Source organism: Theropithecus gelada, chromosome 16 (assembly GCF_003255815.1).
Source record: "Theropithecus gelada isolate Dixy chromosome 16, Tgel_1.0, whole genome shotgun sequence".
NCBI lineage: Eukaryota > Metazoa > Chordata > Mammalia > Primates > Cercopithecidae > Theropithecus > Theropithecus gelada.
In genome coordinates, this window is record NC_037684.1 from 57,960,088 (window position 1) to 57,982,020 (window position 21,933).

Sequence of the window (21,933 nt, forward strand, 5' to 3'; positions counted from 1 at the left end):
GGGAGGCTGAGGCAGAGTCTCGCTCTGTCGCCCAGGCTGGAGTGCAGTGGTGCGATCTCAGCTCACTGCAAGCTCTGCCCCCTGGGTTCAAGCGATTCTCCTGCCTCAGCCTCCCGAGTAACGGGGACTACAGGCACCTGCCACCATACCCGGCTTATTTTTCACCATGTTAGCCAGGATGGTCTCAATCTCCTGACCTTGTGATCTGCCTGCTTCGGCCTCCCAAAGTGCTGGGATTACAGGCAGGAGCCACTGCGCCTGGCCTAGAAAAAATTTTTTAAATTAAAATGAAAATGGTATATATATTCCTTTACCTTTTTTTTTTTTTTTTTGAGACAGAGTCTCGCTCTATCGCCAATCTGGAGGGCAGTGGCGCACACTCAGCTCATTGCAATCTCTGCCTCCTAGGTTCCAGCAATTCTCCTGCCTCAGTCTCCTAAGTAGCTGGGACTGCAGGCATGTGCCACTACGCCCAGCTAATTTTTGTATTTTTAGTAGAGACGGGGTTTTGTCATGTTAGACAGGCTGGTCTCGAACTCCTGACCTCAGGCAGTCTGCCCGCCTCAGCCTCCTACAGTGCTGGGATTACAGGCGTGAGTCACCGTGCCCGGCCGTCCTTGGTTTCTAACGGATAATCTATCCAGTCTTTGGCAAGCTCTGGCAACCTCATCAGCTTTAGTGCCTCAGGCCTAAGACAGAGTGAACTAGAGCAAACAGCTAACCTGGAGCACTTGGGGCGACCTCTGTGATTCACGAACTCACTGCCATCCCAATTCAGGCCAGTATTTCTAGGTCTAGGCATGGGGACACACAGAGAAACAAACAGATGTGGCTCCCACCCTCAAGGAGTTTCTGGTCTACTGGGGCGTGTAACTAGACAAGGCCAAGCACAACACGGTAAGTGCATGCCATAATGGGGAGGGCACAGGGCCCTGGGCGGCGGAGTGCTGTGAGAACACAAGGAGGGACACGCAGTGCACCGGGCAGGCTCTGCAGGGAAAGTCAGGATGAACCAATGCATGGAACAGAGAGTGGGGCTAAGGTAAGAGACAGAAAGGGGTGGGGTGGGAAAAGCTGTAGAAAAGAGGGAGAAGTTTCAAGTAACCTGTGCAGTACAAGGTGGGGAGTTCAAGGAGACACTTGAAGCTGGATCCTAAAAGAATTTTGTTTTTTTTTGAGACAGGGTCTCACTCTGTCGCCCAGGCTGGAGTGCGGTGGTGTGATCATGGCTCACTGGCAGCCTTGACTTCCTGGACTCAGGTGATCCTCCCACTTCAGTGTCCCAAGTAGCTGGGACTACAGGTGGACACCACTATGCCTGGCTCATTTTTGTATTTTCTGGTAGAGACAGGGTCTTGCTATGTTGCCCAGGCTGGCTAAAAGGTCCTATAAGCTATGTCAGAGAGCATGGACTTCATCGCGAAGGCAAAGGGAAGCCGTTGGTAGTTATGGCGCTGGGAGTGACAGACCATCCAGACTGAACACTTGAAGCAGTGCGGAGAACTGGAAGGCAGGGAAACTCAGTAGAAGCTGCTGTAGTAATCCAGGCAAGAGGAGGCAAGGAAGGGACATGTTCGAGACACTAAGGAGATGGAGTCAGCAGGACTTGATGTGATATGAGGGACGAGTGTGTGTGTGTGTGTGTGTGTGTGTGTGTGTGTGTGTGTGTGTGGTGGGGGGCGGGCTCTCTTTTCTGATTTGGGCAGCTAGATGGCTGATACAGTAAAGTTTCTCTTGTCACCATGGGAAGAGGTAGTGGCAGCAGTCACTGCTGGCCTTTTCTTTCTTTTTTCTTCAGAAGACAGGCAGGATTTCACTCTGTGGCCCAGGCTAGAGTGCAGTGGCGTGACCATGGCTCACTGCGGCCTTGACCTCCTGGGCTCAGGTGATCCTCCCACCTCAGCCTCCTGAGTAGATGGGATTACAGGCACCCGCCACCACACCTGGCTAATTTTGTTTATTTTTTGTAGAGACGGGGTCTCGCTATGTTGCTCAGGCTGGTCTCAAACTCCTGAACTCAAATGATCCGCCCGCCTTGGCCTCACAGAGTGCTGGGATTACAAGTGTGAGTCCCCAAAGTGCCCAGCCAGGTCCTACCTTTTATATGGAGAGACCTCGTCTCTGTCACTTTGGTTGGACCAACTTAGTCTTGAGGAAACAACTGGCCCCTTCTACCTAAAATACCAATTCACCATCTCTCTTCAAAATTCTCTTTAAGAAATACAAACACCAGAGGAGGAGCAATAGGAGACATGGAGAAAAAGTGTGCTGGCAAGGAGACTGAGTGATGGCGAGGTTCCTCCCCACTGCACAGCACTGCTCTCCTCGCACCCCGGCACTGAGGTCCTGGACCCTCTGGCGTTAGTACTCTGACACCATCAAAGTGACAGACCACAGTGAAGTGGGGCTTTGACCAAATGAAAGTCAACTGATTTCAGTTCAGTTCAGAGACTAGAAATTAAGATCCAGGTTTCAGTTTCACAGCAGTGTGGATGGACTTAATGTCACTGAACTGTATACTTAAAAATGGTCACAACGGTGAATTTTATGTTATGTGTACTTTATCATAACTTTTAAAAAGACTCAGGTTTACCTTTTCCAGTTCTGGATAGCTGCTAAAACTAGCTTGGTTTGACTTCCATTCAAGCTGATGTATGATTAACATCATCAATGCCCTTTGGGTCTGCTCATCGTTTACTGAAGTATTACTCTTTTGGTTAGGGATTCAGCAAATTTGTATAGTTTGATATGGATTCCAGTACACAAATCAGTTCAAGCTTCATTTAAAAATACTAATGCCTTTGATCCAAAGAGAGGTACCAAGATTTCTCTGGTAACCGATTTCACAATATCAGAATTTAAAATCCTACCAGCCCAGCAACTCTAGGAATTCAGTTTTAGGGATATTTGCTAAAGATCTGCATATACAAGGACATCAGAAGATTTACACAGAAGGAGTTTTACTGGATCATGTAGGCATCTGGAAATGACTGACATACGCATCAGGAGAGGAGGGTTAGACAACCTGCAGCACATCTGTACCCTATGACACTGTGAATCCCATGTGGACTTCAGAGACTGAGGCAGACAGAACAGGCCGAGAGAGGCAGCCACGATAAGTAACAAAAGAAAACAGAATAGTATATTCCCATCTATATAAATGTGAGTATAACATTTATATAGTCAGTATATAACTACTAACATTAATTGTTAAGCTACAACAATTAGTATAAGCCCATCTATATAAAACAATACAGGAAGTAACACTCATTTACACACACACATGAAAGCCAGCATCCAGCCCACTGCCCGCGCTGCGTACCTCTGCAGGTGGTAGATCTTGTGTGTGTACTGGCCTTTCTCACCGTCCTTCTCATAGGGCTCGTTCACCAGGACCTCCACGCCTTCACCACCACCCGTTTCGTTTTTACTGGCCTCAGCCACAGAATACAGCTGCCCTACTTGATACTAAAGGAACAGAGACAGATGTTATTCTCAACACAGACTCTTCTCAATGGTGACACATAATCCAGCTGCCAGTAAGTGTCTAATTGGATCACCCTGGGGTCTCCTCATGCAGGAGCTCACTCTGGAGTTTCCCATCAGGCCTTGCCCAAATCCACCCAAAGCAACAGAGAGTGCTGCTCCATGGCCCCTCCTGACCCATCAGACATGTTTATTTCATCCTTCTCATTTTCACATCATCCATCAGGGTTTATTTTTATTTATTTATTTTTTTTGGTAGAGACAGGGTCTTGCTATGTTGCTCAGGCTGGTCTCAAACTCCTGGTCTCAAGCCATCCTCCCACCTTCGCCTCCCAAAGTGCTGACATTATAAGCAGGAGCCACTGTTCCCAGTCAATCCGTCAGGATTTAAAGAGGCAGGTGAATCTACTTAACCTCACACCACCATGCAGAAAACAGATTACAGAGTCCAAAGGAGCTTTTGTGCTGAACCTGCTTCTGGTATTAAGACCCCGGAAGATCTGGGTTGGTTGCTAGAAATCACTTTATGTCACTCATTTAAATAGATCCTAAGACATGATTTCTTGTTAAAGAAAGGTGCTCAGCGCTCTGTGAAATCCACAACCTCAATGGTAAAACTGGCTCATCTACTTGCTTCTTCTCCAGTGTTAGGCCTCTCCTCACCCCGCAAGTAGCTCTTTCAGGCAATGAAACCTCTTGACACTTTCCAGATTCCTGGTGGGGCCGAAGCAAGTATTCCTCCTTCCCACATTAGATATCACAGATTCCTGCCCCACAGTCTGTGCCAGCTGGGTACACCCTCTGTGTTGGCACTTACTACACGGCAAAAGCCTAGTTTTCCTTTATTTGGGTCACATGCCACCCTATCAAGTCACCAGTCAACATGATTGGCCTCCTCTGACCCTGTCAGGATGGCTGTGTTAGGGCCAAGGACCTAGGCAGTGCCCGGACTCAGTCCTTCTGCCCTCTTCTCTGAGAAGCCGTCCAGAGGAGAAAACAAGGTGAAAAGAAAATGAACAGCAACATTTGACGCAGGAAGTTATATCTACACCAACAGATGTGTCTTTCCTACCACAGCCCTATCAGGCGTGACAGCGTAGGGAGTGTGAGACAAAGAGAAAAAGCTACGGGATTACCCCACATGCTGGGGGGGGGGGGTGCGGGGAGGGACAAAGGGTTTCCTCGAGCTCTACGCCCTCTCCCCCAACTCCTGGTACCCCTGGGGGGAAGGCCAGGGTGTTTCTCTCTCTCTCTTTTTTTGTTTAGACAGAGTCTTGCTCTGTCGCCAGGCTGGAGTGCGGTGGTGCGATCTCGGCTCATGGCAACCTCCACCTCCAGGGTTCAAGCGATTCTCCTGCCTCAGCCTCCCAAGTAGCTGGGATTACAGGCACCGGGTTTTTCTCTCTTTGAGATTAAAAAGAAAGGATGTATCTCGGCCGGGCGCGGTGGTTCAAGCCTGTAATCCCAGCACTTTGGGAGGCCGAGACGGGCGGATCACAAGGTCAGGAGATCGAGACCATCCTGGCGAACACGGTGAAACCCCGTCTCTACTAAAAATACATAAAAAACTAGCCGGGCGAGGTGGCGGCGCCTGTAGTCCCAGCTACTCGGGAGGCTGAGGCAGGAGAATGGAGTAAACCCGGGAGGCGGAGCTTGCAGTGAGCTGAGATCCGGCCACTGCACTCCAGCCTGGGCGACAGAGAGACTCTGTCTCAAAAAAAAAAAGAAAGGATGTATTTCTAGGCAGCTGCCACTTAAATCACTGCCTGCAACAGCAAGGAATAGAGGCAGCTTCCAGAGCTGCTTCGCCTCAAACCTGGAAACCTGCTCTACCAGGCAGCTTCCTAAGCACTGCAGGGACATTTCTGGGCAAAATCTGGAAGGTGAAGCAGGGGACCAGGACAATTCACTGCTCACCAAAAGGCTGAAAGAGCCCTAACTTTCAAAGCAAAATTCCAGAACAAAATGCCATGAAAAGGGGCAAGCAACCAAGGCTCAGTTAAATCCATAAAGAGGAACATTTGGGTGAAAGCCAGTCACCTCGACCTTGCTAATCCTAAGCTGCATCAGTGCTGCCTCAATGCCCCCTGGAGCCCCAAGCTGTCCCTGTGCCTTTCCAAGTCCACCACCTAGCTAGGCACACATGAAAACCCGTCAAGGGGGTCAGGGCTTGGCTGAGCCAGGGGTGCCTAAGAAGGAGCAGAAACTCCGTTTCAGAGAAGAGTCGTAAGAACATCTAACCACTGACTCAGCAATTCTAAAGGACAGGCTGGGGAGAGGGCCTGGTGGAGGGGACGAGGTTCCCGGCTAGTGGTGCCACTTGGGAAGGGGGCCCCCAGGCAGAGACTCATCGCCTTGGTTTCTCTTCAGCTGCCGGAATCAGAGGGCAGGTTCTAAGAGGATCAGCCTGTTGGCTGGCATCTTCCCCCTTTAATCTCTCTTGATATTCTGATCCTTTAATCCCAATGAGACAAGTGAAGGCAGTTTTGTGAATCTAAAGGGGTAAGGAAGACTGGCCTGCACAAGCCACAAGTGAAGGGCGCTTTTCACGTTACAGAGTTCCTTTTGGCACAGCTGCTCTGCCCCCCGGGAAAGCAGCCAGACTCAGATGGGGCGGAGATAGGAGGAGTGGGGGGGTCAGATCATTAAATCAGATTTTAAAAAATTCCAAGAAGACTGGGGCTGCAGCCTCCTCAGACCTACGATGATGTTCCTTGCTCTTGAGATTTGTTCGCTTGTCCCAAAGAACTAAGTCATTCAACTAAGAAAAACAGAGACTCCACCACTTTGGCACTCTGGGAGGGGGAGCCCAGTGGGTGGGCCTGAAATACGATATGAAACATGTCATAAACAACAGTGCAGCACTGGTCCCACCAACATGGCCCTGTCAGGCTGGCTACCAGAGGAAGAATGGTGCCACGAATCTCTGGAAACAAGAAGTAAAGCAGCCGGCCGACCTGCGCCAGGAAGCACTGGTGGACACACGCACGTCACACAGCCAGGGCATTCTCGCTCTGCTGCACAATGCCTGGACACTCAGTGTTAGACCAAAGGCTCTGGCCACCCAGAAGCTAATTCTGCCCCCAAAACATTGCTGCAGGCCATCAGAATGATTACACAGGCATGACCTTCTCTTTCTCTTTCTTCACTTTTCCCCCTAAATCAGAAAACTGCAAGGGCCTCAAGTCATGGCCTTCAATTTAGGAAGCGAATCCACCAGCCACATGGCGCTGAGCTGTTCCCATAGGAATTGTGAGTCAGGATGGAGTTATTGACAAAGACTCTGAGAAGGTTGATCATGGCCAGGCGCGGTGGCTCACGCCTATAATCCCAGCACTTTGGGAGGCCAAGGCGGGCGGATCATGAGGTCAGGAGATTGAGACCATCCTGGCTAACACGGTGGAACCCCAGCTCTACTAAAAATACAAAAAAAACTAGCCGGGCGAGGTGGCGGTGCCTGTAGTCCCAGCTACTTGGGAGGCTGAGGCAGGAGAATGGCGTGAACCCGGGAGGCGGAGCTTGCAGTGAGCCGAGATCGCGCCACTGCACTCCAGCCTGGGCGACAGAGCGAGACTCTGTCTCAAAAAAAAAAAAAAAAAAGGTTGATCATGACTTGTTTCTTCTTCAGCCTTCCCCTCCAAGATTTTTCTAATCCTCTGAAACTAGGTTCTGCTTCAACCCTACCCAGGCCACGTGGTACTTTCTCGTCAATGGTTTCCTACTGAGAATGGGCTGAGCACCGCCAGGCAGACAGCTGAATCCTGACCAGCATTCATTTCCCAAACTTCTGCTCAGACTTCAGGCTCTGACTACCCGACTCCGCCCCACCACTTCCTCAATGCTGCAGAAAAACCATCACAAGCGAAAACCCGCCAGCTGTGGATGCTGTCAAGGTGGAGGTTCCCCTTTCCTTCCAGTCTTGGCCCCACCATCAGCCATCAGTGTCAGGCCCTTCAGCCTCACTCCAAGAGCAGCCCCAGGGGCTCCAGGACAGGCTGGCCCTCCTTGGTCTGCAGCCCTTTGTTCCATCAAGAAACTCCCTATCAAAGGATCCATTTCACCCCAATCACCACGCCGAGGAAATCCCGAGTTCCTAACGATCAGGGTGGGATCATCCTGTACAGCAGAGAGGATGTCACTAGACACCTCCCCAAGAGCTGAGTGTGAGGGCGAGGGACATGCTGGGCTTTCCTGCTTGGTCTTCTGGTTTGGAAAATCATTGCTTGCTATTTTTAATAAAGACAGCACAGGCTGGGTGAAGTGGCTGACGTCTGTAATCCCAGCACTCTGGGAGGCTGAGGCAGGAGGACTGCTTGAGGCAAGACCAGCCTGGACATCACAGTGAGACTCTATCTCCACTATTTAAAAGAAATATTATAAAATAAAAAAAATAAAGACAGCATGGCCAAAGCAGGTGGGTTAACAAGACCCTTTCCAAGCCAATACCTATTAGCCCAGGCACCTGGTTCTCAGGCCCCAGTGCCGACAGGGATCAGAGCCACCTACCCAGTCATTCCCTCATTTTCCCAGATTCCCAGGTTCCCCAGTCTCGTCTCTCTTTTCTGCCCTTCCCAGAACCCCCAGATCATGGTCAGGGCCCACCTCTGGCCCCTCCCCGGATCCCCACAGCTCTTATCGGATATGTAGCCCACCCGTGGAGGCAATCCTCTAAAGGGCCAATGTCTGCCCACCCCTCTCGGGGGCCAACAAGCCTGGATGTCTGTCTCAGCTAAGTGTGCTGCAGGCTCTGTTGGCCTGATTTCATTTTTCAAAGGTCCAGTTCATATTGGAACAGAGTGGAAGTTACCACAGGAGCTTCATGCTGACACTGCAGGAAAGAGAGACGAAGCCCAGTGACTGGAGACACTACACTGACTGACGAACCTCACCCAAACTCGAGTTTAACTGGAAGCTGGGGTGGGGTGGGCTGCGCCAGGAGAGGAGAGTGGAAGCAGCTCAGGGAAAGAGTGAGACAAGGGAGGTTCCGTGACAGTTTTCTGTTGTCCAAGAGACTGACTCTGAGTCAGCATGGCCTATGAACCTTCTTAAGCAAATCCTGCTGCCAGATCCCCACATACAAGGATGTCAGACCCAGGAACTATAAAAGGACAGAGGGCAAGTCAAGTCTATTTGTTATTCCCTGCCCTTTGTAAAAGGAGGGTTCTGTGTCTTGGTCTTTCCAGCAGTCACCCATCGTGACTAGGGAGGGCCTCAAGAGATTTCCTGCCCTGCTGGTTTGCTGCACAACCAGAAAGAGCCACACACACTTGCCAGCTGAGTCACAGAGGTCACAGAAATGCATACACTTGATCCCATCAATAATGTGTCCCCGCCTGGGTGTGGTGGCTCACGCCTGGAATCCCAGCACTTTGGGAGGCTGAGGCGGGCGGATCACTTGAGGTCGGGAGTTCAAGACCAGCCTGGCCAACATGGTGAAAGCCCATCTCTATTAAAAATACAAAAATTAGCCGGGTGTGGTGGCACACACCTGTAATCCCAGCAACTTGGGAGGCTGAGGCAGGAGAATTGCTTGAACCCAGGAGGCAGAGGTTGCAGTGAGCCGAGATCACACCACTGCACTGCAGCCTGGGAGACAGAGCGAGACTCCGTCTCAAAAAAACAACAACAACAACAACAAAAAAACATGTCCCCAAACATGCACAGCCCCAGCAGATAAAAGGGGCTGGTTTAGTCTCTACTCAGAGTCATCCAGCATACCAACAGCTTGGGGCAGGTTGCACACAGTTGCCCAGATATTAAAATTAAGTGCCATTTTTCTTTTTTTTTTTTTTTTTTTTTTGAGACGGAGTCTCACTGTGTCTCCCAGGCTGGAGTGCAGTGGCGCGATCTCGGCTCACTGCAAGCTCCGCCCCCCGGGTTCACGCCATTCTCCCGCCTCAGCCTCCCAAGTAGCTGGGACTACAGGCGCCCGCTACCGCGCCCGGCTAGTTTTTTGTATTTTTAGTAGAGACGGGGTTTCACCATGTTAGCCAGGATAGTCTCGATCTCCTGACCTTGTGATCCACCCGCCTCGGCCTCCCAAAGTGCTGGGATTACAGGCTTGAGCCACCGCGCCCGGCCAAAGTGCCATTTTTCAACTGAAAGTGGCACCAGGAAAATTCACGTTGAAATCTTTATGTTAGAACAAATAAGAAAACTACATAAAGAGGATGACCACTCAGAGCCCAACTTAGCCAATGGTCACAAACAGTTACACACAACTATGGACTAGAAAGTAAGAGGACTTACCTCATCTACGGACACAGGCAGGATTACTCGACTATAAGAAAGGAAAAAGAGAGTATCAACTTTAGGCTGTGCAATCTGCTGGAGGCTCTTTAAAGCATCATCCTAAAACAGTCAGCATTCTATTGTGTAAGACACTAAACTCGGTGATGCGGTGACCCCTCCCCAGTCAGCATTCTATTGTGTAAGACACTAAACTCGGTGACACGGTGACCCCCCCCCCCCCAGCATTCTATTGTGTAAGACACTAAACTCGGTGACACGGTGCCCCCCCCCCCCAGTCAGCACTCTATTGTGTAAGACACTAAACTCATGACGAAACCTCCCCACCCCGCCCGCACAGAATGGCCCTCTGAGTGCTCTGAGGACAGGACCCTCTGTGCCTCGGAAGCCTCCCAGTTAGAACCCTACGATTCAGTCCAAACCTGTCCTCCCCCAGCTACTTCCCAGGCCTCCACCTCACATGGAGCTGGACACATGGATGATTAACTTCACCCAAACTTGCCAACGAGTCATCCCCCAGCAGGACCTGCCAGTGAGTCTAGCAAGACAGGTTAACACAGGAGGACCTACCACAGCGAGGATTCAGACCCAAAGAAGAGGCCCTGGGGACTTACATTGCTGTGGATCCAACCTCCCAAGAACAGCCCTCCGGGGAAAGGCCAGGAAGGGACCAAGCCCCTTGAAGCCTTAATCACCCTAAGAACACACACCAGGCACCTCTGCTCGGGGCCGGATATTACAATCCAAGCTGCCACCACAAGGCCACCAAGAGGGCATTCAACTTATGTCCTAACCTCCAGGAGCTGTCCAAAGGAATCCCAATTTATCATTTCCTTTTCTTCTTCTCCAACTCAATGACCACCAATTGCTGGAGATGCCACCAATGACCTGCTGGAGAAGCCACGGCCGGCAAAGTCTTCACCAGGGTCACAACCCCACAGAGGTGCTAGGGCCGGCAGCACTTCTCCGGGTGCCTTGCATTTGAAATGCAGGCCAACAGCCAACTCCCAGTTCAAAGCTGCGAGGCGGGAGAGCTAAGACAAAAACTCTTGGTTTTACCCATACAAGTCAAGCCAGTTCCCAAGCTTAGATGCTCAGTCCCCAGACCCTTGCTGGAGCCCTCTGAGTCCTTTTGTGTCTGGCATGTGTAGTGAAGCATGAGCTGCTGTGCCTTCCGCACGCAGTGGGTTCACCACTCAGGCTCCTTGCTCCAGGCTGGTAAACAGCTATTTTCTAGTTCCACAAAGGTCCCCCAGGAAGCAAGAAGGACACAGAGGAGTCTGAGGAAAACATCACATTAAAGGCAAGGCACCAAGCATGAAAGTAGCAGGAAAAACAAAATGGGCTCCAAATCTTTACTGCCTGCTAACAACTCCCTTCCTCCCGAGCCACTCAATTACGTGAATCCTCCAGTTTACTGGATGCGGCCACCGAGGCTCCCCTCCCATTAGACAAAGCCAGCGGTGCAGAAAAAGACTCCCGACTTGGAGGCCGGAATTTCCGCACCCTCGGAAGAAACTTCCTAGAAAACAATAAGCCTTTTATCTTCAAGAACAGCAGTCAAAATCACACCCGAGAGTTAGCAGAAATCAAATTAAATAGAATCCTGTCAGAAGTGGTGTTGGAAAAATCAACAGGGGCAACCTGCAGACGCTGGGTGGGAACCAAGTCTCACCCAGAAGAGAGTGACATGGGCCAATTCCTGACGGGATACGCTGAGGCTGCTGGCAGGACAGCTGCACACTCAGACACTGCCCCCTTGCTCCTCGGGAACAAAACCACGTCGGCAGCGATCGGGTACAATTCCAAAGGACAGGGCCACAGAGGAACTGCTGGGCTGGGCCTGGAGCAGGGCTCACTCTAACGTGACCTTCACTCGCACCCTTTTCAGAGGCTGCAGCGCTGCAGCCACAGCCAAGTGTCTCGGATGCCCCTGCTCCTCCCCTGGCCCCTGCCCAGGGATGCACGCACACGGCACAAGTCGGGCAGGAAGGAAACGCAGATGCCAGGCAGGCTCTGCATCTCCGGCACCTTGGACTTTTCCCTCGCAGGCTTCAAGGGGAGGAGAACAAAGAAGGGGAAAGGAATGCCTCTCTTCAAACCTCACTCAGATCTCTTCTGAAGGTCCCTTCCTTTCCCTGCCTGACCTTCATTTCAAAACCACAGATTTCTACAGATTCTAGGATTCATCTGGGAACAGAAAAACAAATCAGAAGGTGGGAAAAGCCTGTCAGTCTGGGCACTGAAGATTAAAACCCAAAGTGTACCACGTTCTCCTGTTGGCATCCTAAAGGTCTTCCTCCTCACCACGAAAAGCTCCGAACCCTGGCTAAATTCACATCAGACTGGATGTCAAGAAACAGAGCGGGTGAGGCCTCAAAATAATGTTCTTCAGATGAGGTGTTCAGCTGGGATGCCATGTGGGTCTCGGCTCCCTCTGTTACCCAAACTCCACTCTGTGCCCTAAATGTCCTAAGCACCTCCAAGGAGCCAGCATGGTGGGGATGGTCAAAGTGCCTTGGCTGACAAACTGGAAAGAGCCCTGTGCACGCCTGCCTGGCTGCCGAGAGCACCCCACAAGTTGCTCTCTTTGGCCATCTCCCACTCCTGGGGCTTCTGGCCCTATGCTGCCCGCGTGCCTTCCCTCCAGGAAAGCAGTTTCACTGTAAATTCTGTGTACACACGTGCGCACACACACGCACACACAGATACGTACACACACATCCAATCTCTCCTCTTAGGGAGGAAAAACATCCTGTGATGTTTACTTGGAACCCTGAGCTTCTACAATGGGTCATCTGGTACTTGAAAGATTTAGTACGCCAAACATCTCCACCTGTCCCCCGGTCCCCGGGATTTCAGGAGCAAACCCATCATCCTGCAACTCCTTCCAGATGTCACCAGTTTCCCACGTACCCCTCTTCACTACTCAAGAACTCCCCACCCCCTTTACCATCTCTCCCCAGTTCACAGCTTCATGGACCCCTCAACTCCTCAAAGAATTCTCTCTTTGCACCAAGACTGAGAATCCCCTAGAAACAAGCTGGCCCTGGGTCTCCCCCATCTCCAACAACAGGTATACTCATCCACAAACATACTCTCTTTCCGGGCCAGCCTCGACCCTGGTAACTTCCTGGCCGCCTACCCAACATTTTCTGGCCTCCTCGCCCAAGTGTCCCCAAAGTCCCAAGCAGTCATCCCAAGCTTGTTCCAAAAGCCTCCTCTTCTGCACCCGCTGCCTGAGCACCACGGTCACTCGGGCCCCCAACTCAGTCCCTTCTGCTTTATCTCCTCTGACCGTTCCCCTGTCGCCCGAGCAGGGCGCTGACTTCCTAGTCCTCCTCCTGCGTCCACTTACCACCACCCCTCACCCGATGCCTGACGGCCGCTCCTCCCCATCCCCATCCCGACTCCATCCCGGAGCCTCTGACCCACCCACCCGGCTCTCCGTGTGGACTGTCCGGCCCTCCACCCCTCCACACCGCCGGGAGGCCCTGCCTGCCCCGGTGCGCCTCTTCCTCGGCCCGCGCAGGGCGACCCCACAGCCCTCCCAGCGCTCGGCGTCCCCTCGGCCTCCCCCAGTCCCGGGCCGGCGCTCCCTGCCCTGACCCCGTCTCGGGCCCGGCCTGGCCCTCGCTGTCCCCGGCCTCTCCTCGGGTCCACTTGGGCCTCCGAGCCCCCTGGGCCGCCTCAGGAGCCGTCCGCCCCGGTCGCTCCTCCGTGCCCGTGGGCCCCTCCATGCCCCGGCCGCCCGTCCCTGCCCCGTGGGCCCCGGCTCAGATGCCGAACGTCCCGGCCGCCCGTCCATGCCCCGGTTGCTCCTCCACGTCCCGGCCGCCCTCCGTGCCCCGTGGGCGCCGCCTCAGGTGCCGCCCGCCCCGGATCCCCTCCGTCCCCGCTGGGCCCGCCTCAGGCGCCCCCCGTCCCCGCCGCCCCTCCGTCCATCCGGGCCCTGAGTCCCCCGCCGCGCCGTCGCCCCGGCGGTCGTCCCCACCCTCCCTCCTCCCCGCTTCCGCACGGCCGCCGGACACTCACTACTCCTTGAGCAGCACCATGTCGCTTCGCGGCTCGGTGGCTGCCCGCGGCCCGCCCGGCCTCCCGCCCGCTGCCCGCCGGCCGCTCTCCCCGTGGCCCGGCCCGGCCCGGCTGCCTGTGCGCCTTCGTCGTGGTCTGCTCCGTCCCCGCCGCCCTCGCCGCGGTCGCCGCGCCGGCTCCTGCCGCCCCGGCCTCGTCGCCTCTCGCGCCGCTGCCGACGCCGCCCGGAGCTCCGGTTCCGCAGCGCCGCGCGGGGGCGGGGCGTCTCTGCGGCAACCAGAGCGTCACACGCCGCGGTGCGCGCTGACGTCACGCGGGGCGGAGCCTTCCCGGGCCCGCCCTCCCGTCCTTAAAAGGGCCGCGGCGCCGGCGTCGGTTCCGAGGTGGCGCCCCTTGGCGAGGGCCGGGCCCGGCAGGAGACGGAGCGGACTCTGCGGTGTCCGTCAGCGCCCTCGGTGTGAACCGCCACGGATGCACGCGGGTGCTGGCTGAGGGGCCTCCCCGGTTGAGGGAATTGAGACCCAGGAAAAGGTTGTGTCAAAAAATATTAATAGCCGCGCGCGGTGGCTGACGCCTGTCATCCCAGCACTTTGGGAGGCTGAGGCAGGTGGATCATGAGGTCAAGAGATCGAGACCATCCTGGCCAACATGGTGAAACCCCGTCTGTACTAAAAATACAAAAACTAGCCGGGCGTGGTGGCGGGCGCCTGTAGTCCCGGCTACTCGGGAGGCTGAGGCAGGAGAATTGCTTCAACCCGGGAGGCGGAGGTTGCAGTGAGCCGAGATCGCGCCTGGGGGACAAAAGTGAGACTTCCTCTCCAAAAAAAAAAAAAAAAAAAGAAAGAGAAAAGAAAAGAAAAGGGCTGTGAGGCCAGGCGCGGCAGCTCATGCGTGTAATCCCAGGCACACCATGCCTGTAATGCAGCACTCAGGCGGGCGCATCACCTGAGGTCAGGAGTTCGAGACCAGCCTGACCAACATGGCAAAACCCCGTCTCTACTAAAAGTACAAAAATTAGCCGGGCGCGGTGGCAGGCGCCTGTAATCCCAGCTGCTTGGGAGGATGAGGCGGGAGAATAGCTTGAACGTGGGAAGCGGAGGTTGCGGTGAGCCGAGATCGCACCATCGCACTCCAGCTGGGGGGACAGAGCGAAACTCTGCCTCAAAAAAAAAAAAAAAAAAAGAGAATGAAAAGGGCTGTGAGAGGTGAGGCACAGGCTTAGCGGCATTACACAGGAGGGGCACCTAATTGAGCGTCAGGGATGTAGTCAGGGAAGGCTTCCCGGAGGAAGAGATTCTCAGCTCTGCAGAGGGCTTCAGAGAAGAGCATAGCAGGCAGAGTGAATGCAAAGGCTGGAGGCAAGCGGGAGAGCATGTGCATTTGGAGAACTGACAAGTGAGTGGAACAGAACATTTCAGGGCTGAGCAGCTCAATAGGGGAGGGTTCCTGGTGGGTGATGATAAGGTATTTGGAGTCCACCCTAAGGGTGATGGGGGGGGCATATAAGGGCTCTGAGCAGTGACATAAGCGGGTGTCCTGGGCAAAGGCTCACTCTAGTGGTTCGGTGGACAGAGGGGATGGAGTGCCAGAGCGGAGGCAGGGAGACTGGTGAGGAAGCTGCTCCAGATGTGCAGGTGGACTAGGACATTGGGAGGGAAGAAATGGAAGGGATGGATTCAGGAGCAACTCAGAAGGTAAACTCCATGAGACTTGTTGACTCATTGGCTGAGAGGAGAGAAAACCACCCAGGTTTCTGGCCTGGGAGCCAGGGTGGACGGTACTGTCTTCTCTGAGAACACAGGCAAGACAGGCTGGCATGGGTGCAGGTAATGCCTCCAGTGCTGGACTCACACTCAGCGCAGGATGCAGAGGGGCATCCAGGGGAGATGGTGAACGGCTGCCCAAGACAGGGACCTGGGAAGGGAGGGTAGAACAGCTGGCCATGTTGCTATCAGGATGCGACTGGCGCCCCGGGTCTGCCCTGAGCACTGCACCTACTTATCAGATCCTAGAGTGGGGGCCGGGCCGGTGCCTCACAACTGGAACCCTAACACTTTGGGAGGCTGGGTGGCCGAATCACTTGAGACCAGGAGTTTGAGACCAGTCTGGCCAACACGGTAAAACCCCATCTCTACCAAAACAAAAATTAGCTCAGTGTGGTGGCGGGCGCCTGTAGTCTCAGCTACTCGGGAGGGTGAGGCAGGAGAATCACTTGAACCTTGGAGGCAGAGGTTGCAGTGAGCCGAGATCACGTCACCACACTCCAGCCTGGTCGACAGAGCAAGACTCTGTCTCAAAAAAAAAAAAAACAAGCTGACCTTAGGCCGGGCGCGGAGGCTCATGCCTGTCATCCCAGCACTTTGGGAGGCTGAGGCGGGCAGATCATGAGGTCAGGAGATTGAGACCATCCTGGCTAACACAGTGAAACCCTGTCTCTATTAAAAATACACCAAAAAAATTAGCTGGGCATGGTTGTGGGCGCCTGTAGTCCCAGCTACTCGGGGGAGGCTGAGGCAGGAGAATGGCGTGAACTCGGGAGGCGGAGCTTGCAGTGAGCCGAGATCAAGCCACTTCACTCCAGCCTGGGCAACAGAGCAAGACTCCATCTCAGGAAAAAAAAAAAAGTCGACCTTGGACATCATGTCATCTTACCCTTCCAGGTTACAGCGCACGTTCTAGAAATATGCATATTTCTTACAAATGCACAATGCCAGGGCCGGGGGCGGTGGCTCACGCCTGTAATCCCAGTACTTTGGGAAGCCAAGGTGGGTAGATCACGAGGTCAGGAGATCGAGACCATCCTGGCTAACACGGTGAAACCCCGTCTCTACTAAAAACACAAAAAAATTAGCCGGGCAAGGTGGCGGGTGCCTGTAGTCCCAGCTACTCGGGAGGCTGAGGCAGGAGAATGGCGTGAACCCAGGAGGTGGAGCTTACAGTGAGCCAAGATCGCGCCACTGCACTCCAGCCTGGGCAACAGAGCGAGACTCTGTCCCAGAAAAAAAAAAAAAAAAATGCATAATGCCATTGTCATACTTAACAAAATTAATAATGATTTCCCGATGCTGTCTCATCCCCAGTTCATATTCTAATTTCCTTGCTAATCTAAAAAATGCTATAGTTTCCTTTAGAGAAGTTCAGTATCCAGGCGAGGTCCGTGTATTTTGTTTTTCATATTTTATTTTATGTTTTTTCCATCTCTTCCAGTAGCAAGTTTGCTGCAGGTGTCCATAGGGGTTAGAGGCAGGGTCACACCACTGTCCAGCTATGCCCCACGGTGAGCCAACAGTCCTGCCCCGGAGGCAGACTCCCACTGCCCTGGAGTCCCAGGCCTCCACTTCCTACCTCTGTGACCTTGTGCAAGTGACTTCACCTCTCTGTGTCTCAGCGTCTTCACTTGGAAAACAGGGAACATGCCGGTACCCGTGTCATGGGGCTGTTGAGCCTCCTTGGATGAGGCAATGAACATAAAGCAGCTTTGTGCAGTGAGTGGCGTATTTCCTTATTATTATTATTATTGAGAAAAAGGTGTTGCGAACAAGGAGGGATGGACACTCCCACCTCTCAAAACTACCTCTAGGCTGGTCACAGTCCGCACACCTGTAATCCCACCACTTTGGGAGGCCGAGGTGGGTGGATCACTTGAGGTCAGGAGTTCGAGACCAGCCTGGCCAACATGGTGAAACCCCGTTTCTACTAAAAATACACAAATTAGCCAGGCATGGTGGTGCGCGCCGATAGTCCCAGCTCCTCGGGAGGCTGAGGCAGGAGAATCCTTTGATCCTGGGATGCAGAGGTTGCAGTGAGCCGAGATCCCACTACTGCACTCCAGCCTGGGGGATAGAGCAAGACTCTGTCTCAAAAATAAAACAAAACAAAACAAAAAAAACCTACTTGTGCGTTTCTGCACGCTCCAGGCTTACCAGAGGAAAGAAAGAAGCAGCTTTCCGGTGCCGTGGATCTCTCTCTGTCTCTCTGTCTCTCTCTCTGTGTCTGCCTCACTCCCTCTCTCTGTCCTGTCTCTCTCTCTCAAGTTCCCTCTCTCTTCCTGTCTCTCCTGTCCCTTTTGTATCTCTCTGTCTCTCACTTGTGTCTGTCTGTCTGTCCCAGGCTATCTGTCTCTGGACCTCTGTCTCCCTGTCTCATTCTCTCTCTGTTCTCTGTCCCTTCCTCCACACCTCTGTCTCCCTTTAAGACTGCCGTCTCACCTCTGTGGGCTCTGCATTTCTGCCTCACTTTACCTCCCTTCCTGTCTGTCCTCTTTGGGCCTTTCCCTCCCCCTCTCTACCACTTCCTGTGGTCTCAGTCTTTGTTTTTCTCTTTTTTGAGATGGAGTCTCCCTCTGTTGCCCATGCTGGAGTGCAGTGGTGCGATCTCAGCTCACTGCAACCTTCACCTCCCGGGGTTCAAGTGATTCTCTTGCCTCAGCCTCCCAAGTAGCTGGGACTATAGGCACCCGCCACCACGCCCAGCTAATTTTTGCATTTTTTGTGGAGATGGGGTTTCACCATGTTGGCCAGGATGGTCTCAATCTCCTGACCTTGTGATCCTCCCACCTCAGCCTCCCAAAGTGCTGGGATTACAGGCATGAGCCACTGTGCCTGGCCAATTTTTTTTTTTTTTTGTAGAGACAAGGTCTCATTATGTTGCCCAGGCTTGTTTCAACCTCCTGGGTCCAAATGATCCTCCTGGCTTGGCCTCCCAAATTGTTGGGATTATAGATGTGAGCCACAAGGCCCTGTATTTCCTCCTATCTTTGCAGCTATCTCCTTTCCCTAGTGTCTGCTGTCTGTGTTCTATCGCAGTCTGTTTCTCTCACTCCTTCATCTTTGTTTTTTTGTTTTTTGTTTTCTTGTTTTTTGATATGGAGTTTCACTCTTGTTCCCCAGGCTGGAGTGCAATGGCGCGATATCGGCTCACTGCAAACTCTGCCTCCCAGGTTCAAGCGATTCTCCTGCCTCAGCCTCCCGAGTAACTGGGATTACAAGCACCTGCCACCACGCCTGGATAATTTTTTGTATTTTTAGTAGAGATGGGATTTTGCCATGTTGGCCAGGCTGGCCTCTAACTCCTGGGCTGCAGTGATCTGCCCACCTCAGCCTCCCAAACTGCTGGGATTACAGGCGTGAGCCAACACGCCCGGCCACTCTTTCATCTTTGTGTCTGTGGATCTCGCGGTTCCAGTCCCCAGTGTGGTTTCTCCTGGCTGGTTGGCCCTTGTTACTGCGTCGGTTATCGCCAGCGCTGTAACCCATCTCTGGGTATCTTGGGGAGACTGTATTTCACTGTTTCCATCTTCTGTTCTGCTGTTCTCCCAGCCTCTGTCTTAGTCTATTTTAGCTTCTTTTCTGTTTGTTTCTGTCTCTATCTCTCACTCTTTTTTTTTTTTTTTTTTTTTTTTTTTTTTTTTTTTTTGAGACGGAGTCTCGCTCTGTCGCCCAGGCTGGAGTGCAGTGGCCAGATCTCAGCTCACTGCAAGCTCCGCCTCCCGGGTTTCCGCCATTCTCCTGCCTCAGCCTCCCGAGTAGCTGGGACTACAGGCGCCGCCACCTCGCCCGGCTAATTTTTTGTGTTTTTAGTAGAGACGGGGTTTCGCCGTGTTAGCCAGGATGGTCTCGATCTCCTGACCTTGTGATCCGCCCGTCTCGGCCTCCCAAAGTGCTGGGATTACAGGCTTGAGCCACCGCGCCCGGCCTATCTCTCACTCTTTTTAAACTTCATCCCCCAAATATTTATTGAGCAGCTATTCCATGCCAGGCACGATTCTAGGCACTGGGGGTAGAGTGGGGACCAAGGCAGAGCGTGCACCAGACTTCGAAAAATGTTGTTTTCTAGTGGAGAGACAGACGGCAGGCAAAACAGAGAAGCACGGGACCCTGGCTGCCCGGCTCATCCCACGGGGCAGGGAAGTGTTGGCCAGGCCAGTATGGACGACATAGCGAGACCACATCTCTACAAAAAAATTTTTTAAAAATTAGCCGGGTGTGGCCAGGCGCAGTGGCTCACGCCTGTAATCCCAGCACTTTGGGAGGCCGAGGCGGGCAGATCACGAGGTCAGGAAATCGAGACCATCCTGGCTAACACGGTGAAACCCCATCTCTACTACAAATACAAAAAAATTAGCCGGGCCTGGTGGCAGGCACCTGTAATCCCAGCTACTCAGAAGGCTGAGGGCAGGAGAAAGCTGTGAACCCACGAGGCAGAGCTTGCAGTGAGCCGAGATCGCACCACTGCGCTCCAGCCTGGGCGACAGAAAAAAAAAATTAGCCAGGCGTGGTGGCGTGCACCTGTAGTCCCAGCTACTCAGGAGGCTGAGGTGGGAGGGTCACCTGAGCCTGGGAGTTCTACGTAGGGTGAGCTATGATCATGCCACTGCACCCCAGACTGGGCGACAGAGCGAGACTCTGACTCAAAAAAAAAAGAAAAAGAAAATGGGGATATTTTATATAAAATTCAGTTGTTCCAGTTTCTTTTCTTTTCTTTTCTTTTTTTTTTTTTTTTTTGAGACAGAGTCTCGCTCTGTTGCCCAGGCTGGAGTGCAGTGGCACGATCTCGGCTCACTGCAAGCTCCGCCTCCCGGGTTCAAGCAATTCTCTTGCCTCAGCATCGCGAGTAGCTGGGACTACAGGTGCCTGCCACCACACTTGGCTAATTTTTTGTATTTTAGTAGAGACAGAGTTTCACCATGTTGGCCAGGATAGTCTCGATCTCCTGACCTCGTGATCTGCCCACCTTGGCCTCCCAAAGTGCCAGGATTACAGGCTTGAGCCACCGCACCTGGCCTCCAGTTTCTTTTGGGGGAAAAAAAAAAGTCAGATCTGGCAACATTTGGCTGATTCCACATGAAAATAATCGGTTGGAGCTTTGTCACAGCTTTCCCTGTAGATGGGGTTGCAACTTCCAGGCCCCCCCAACCCCCTTAAGGTCCTTGTATGTTCCCAACATGGAGGTCAAGGTCTGACTGCCCTGTGTCATTGCAGAGCTTATGCTGTGGCTCTGCTTTCTTTCCTTTTTTGAGACAGGGTCTTGCTCTGTTGCCCAGGCTGGAGTACAATGGTGTGATCCCATCTCACTGCAACCTCCGCTTCCCGGGTTCAAGTGATTCACCTGCCTCAGCCTCCCGAGTAGCTGGGACTACAGGTGCATACCACAACGCCTGGCTACTTTTTGTGTTTTAGTAGAGACAGGGTTTCACCATGTTGGTCAGGCTGGTCTCGAACCCCTGACTTCAGGTGATCCAAGGAGGCTTTCTTTATAAGCAGAATTCACCAGCAGCCTTGGCCTTCCCACCCAACAGGCCCGTTGCTCTGCCCTCCCACACTCCTTCAAATGGCTGTGCAGATCAACCAGCAAATGCAGCCTGGGAGGGGTGAGGCTCAGGAACGCATCCCAGTCAAGGGACAGGGAACCTGGGCACCAGACAAGAGTCGAGAAATGTGTGTTTTAGGGAGAAGGAGACACAGGAGCCAAGGAGGAAGCCGCTCGCAGTCATTCTCAGCATACGTTTATTGAGTGCTTACTGTGTGCCAGGAAGTAAGCCAGGTGCTAGAAACAGCAAAGGAGCAGGGAAGAGGCGAGTCCGCTGCTGGGTTGACCCTGGTTAATACAAGGTACGGATTAACCCTTCGGGCTCCCTTCCGAGGGCCTGGGCCAGGTCTTGGGGCCGCTCCTGCCTAGGTGTTCTTTCTAGCAACGGAAAGGGATTCATCGAGGTAAGACCCTTCCCCTCTCCTCCATTCAGGCAGAGGCACACAGGCAAGCTCCTACACACTCCTCCAAACGTGTACACACCCTGACATGCCCGGATGCATCTCGTACTTAGACACACACACACACACACGCACACACACACAGGCACGGTCACGCAGTTGTATGAGGACGCAGCGTACAGGTGCCGCCTACGTGGCCATGCCTCGAGTTGCCCCACTCAGCAGAAACCTCACTCCGCAGAAACCTGTCTACCAGCGATCGATTATCTCGAGCAGCTATTTGGCCAAGTCTTACCAAAATGTGAAATCCACAAAAGAAAAGTGAAAAAGAGAAGAGTTTCTTAAGGCTTTGCTCAGAGAGGGCTTCGGAGAAGGGCGGGGTCAGCCGATACAGACCTTTTTTTTTTTTTTTTTTTGGATTCTCCCCCCGGGGTCCCCGCCATCCTCCTGCCTC

The 21,933-nt window shown here is 53.1% G+C and overlaps 1 protein-coding gene across 2 annotated transcripts in view; it reads right to left on the reverse strand.

Moving 5' to 3' along the window:
* PITPNA (phosphatidylinositol transfer protein alpha) overlaps window positions 1-14,040 on the reverse strand; it is a 44,603-nt gene extending 30,563 nt beyond the window's left edge. Inside the window, exons 1-3 of one of the 2 annotated variants that reach the window (XM_025361006.1) lie at window positions 13,771-14,040; window positions 9,736-9,766; window positions 3,323-3,468 (exon numbers count right to left, since the gene is read on the reverse strand). In XM_025361006.1, coding sequence (XP_025216791.1) covers window positions 3,323-3,468; window positions 9,736-9,766; window positions 13,771-13,790 — 197 coding nt within the window. In that variant the 5' untranslated portion in view covers window positions 13,791-14,040. Of the gene's footprint in view, window positions 1-3,322; window positions 3,469-9,735; window positions 9,767-11,031; window positions 11,072-13,770 lie in introns of those variants that run through there. The other variant, XM_025361005.1, reaches the window with a different exon arrangement.
* Window positions 14,041-21,933: the final 7,893 nt, after the last annotated feature.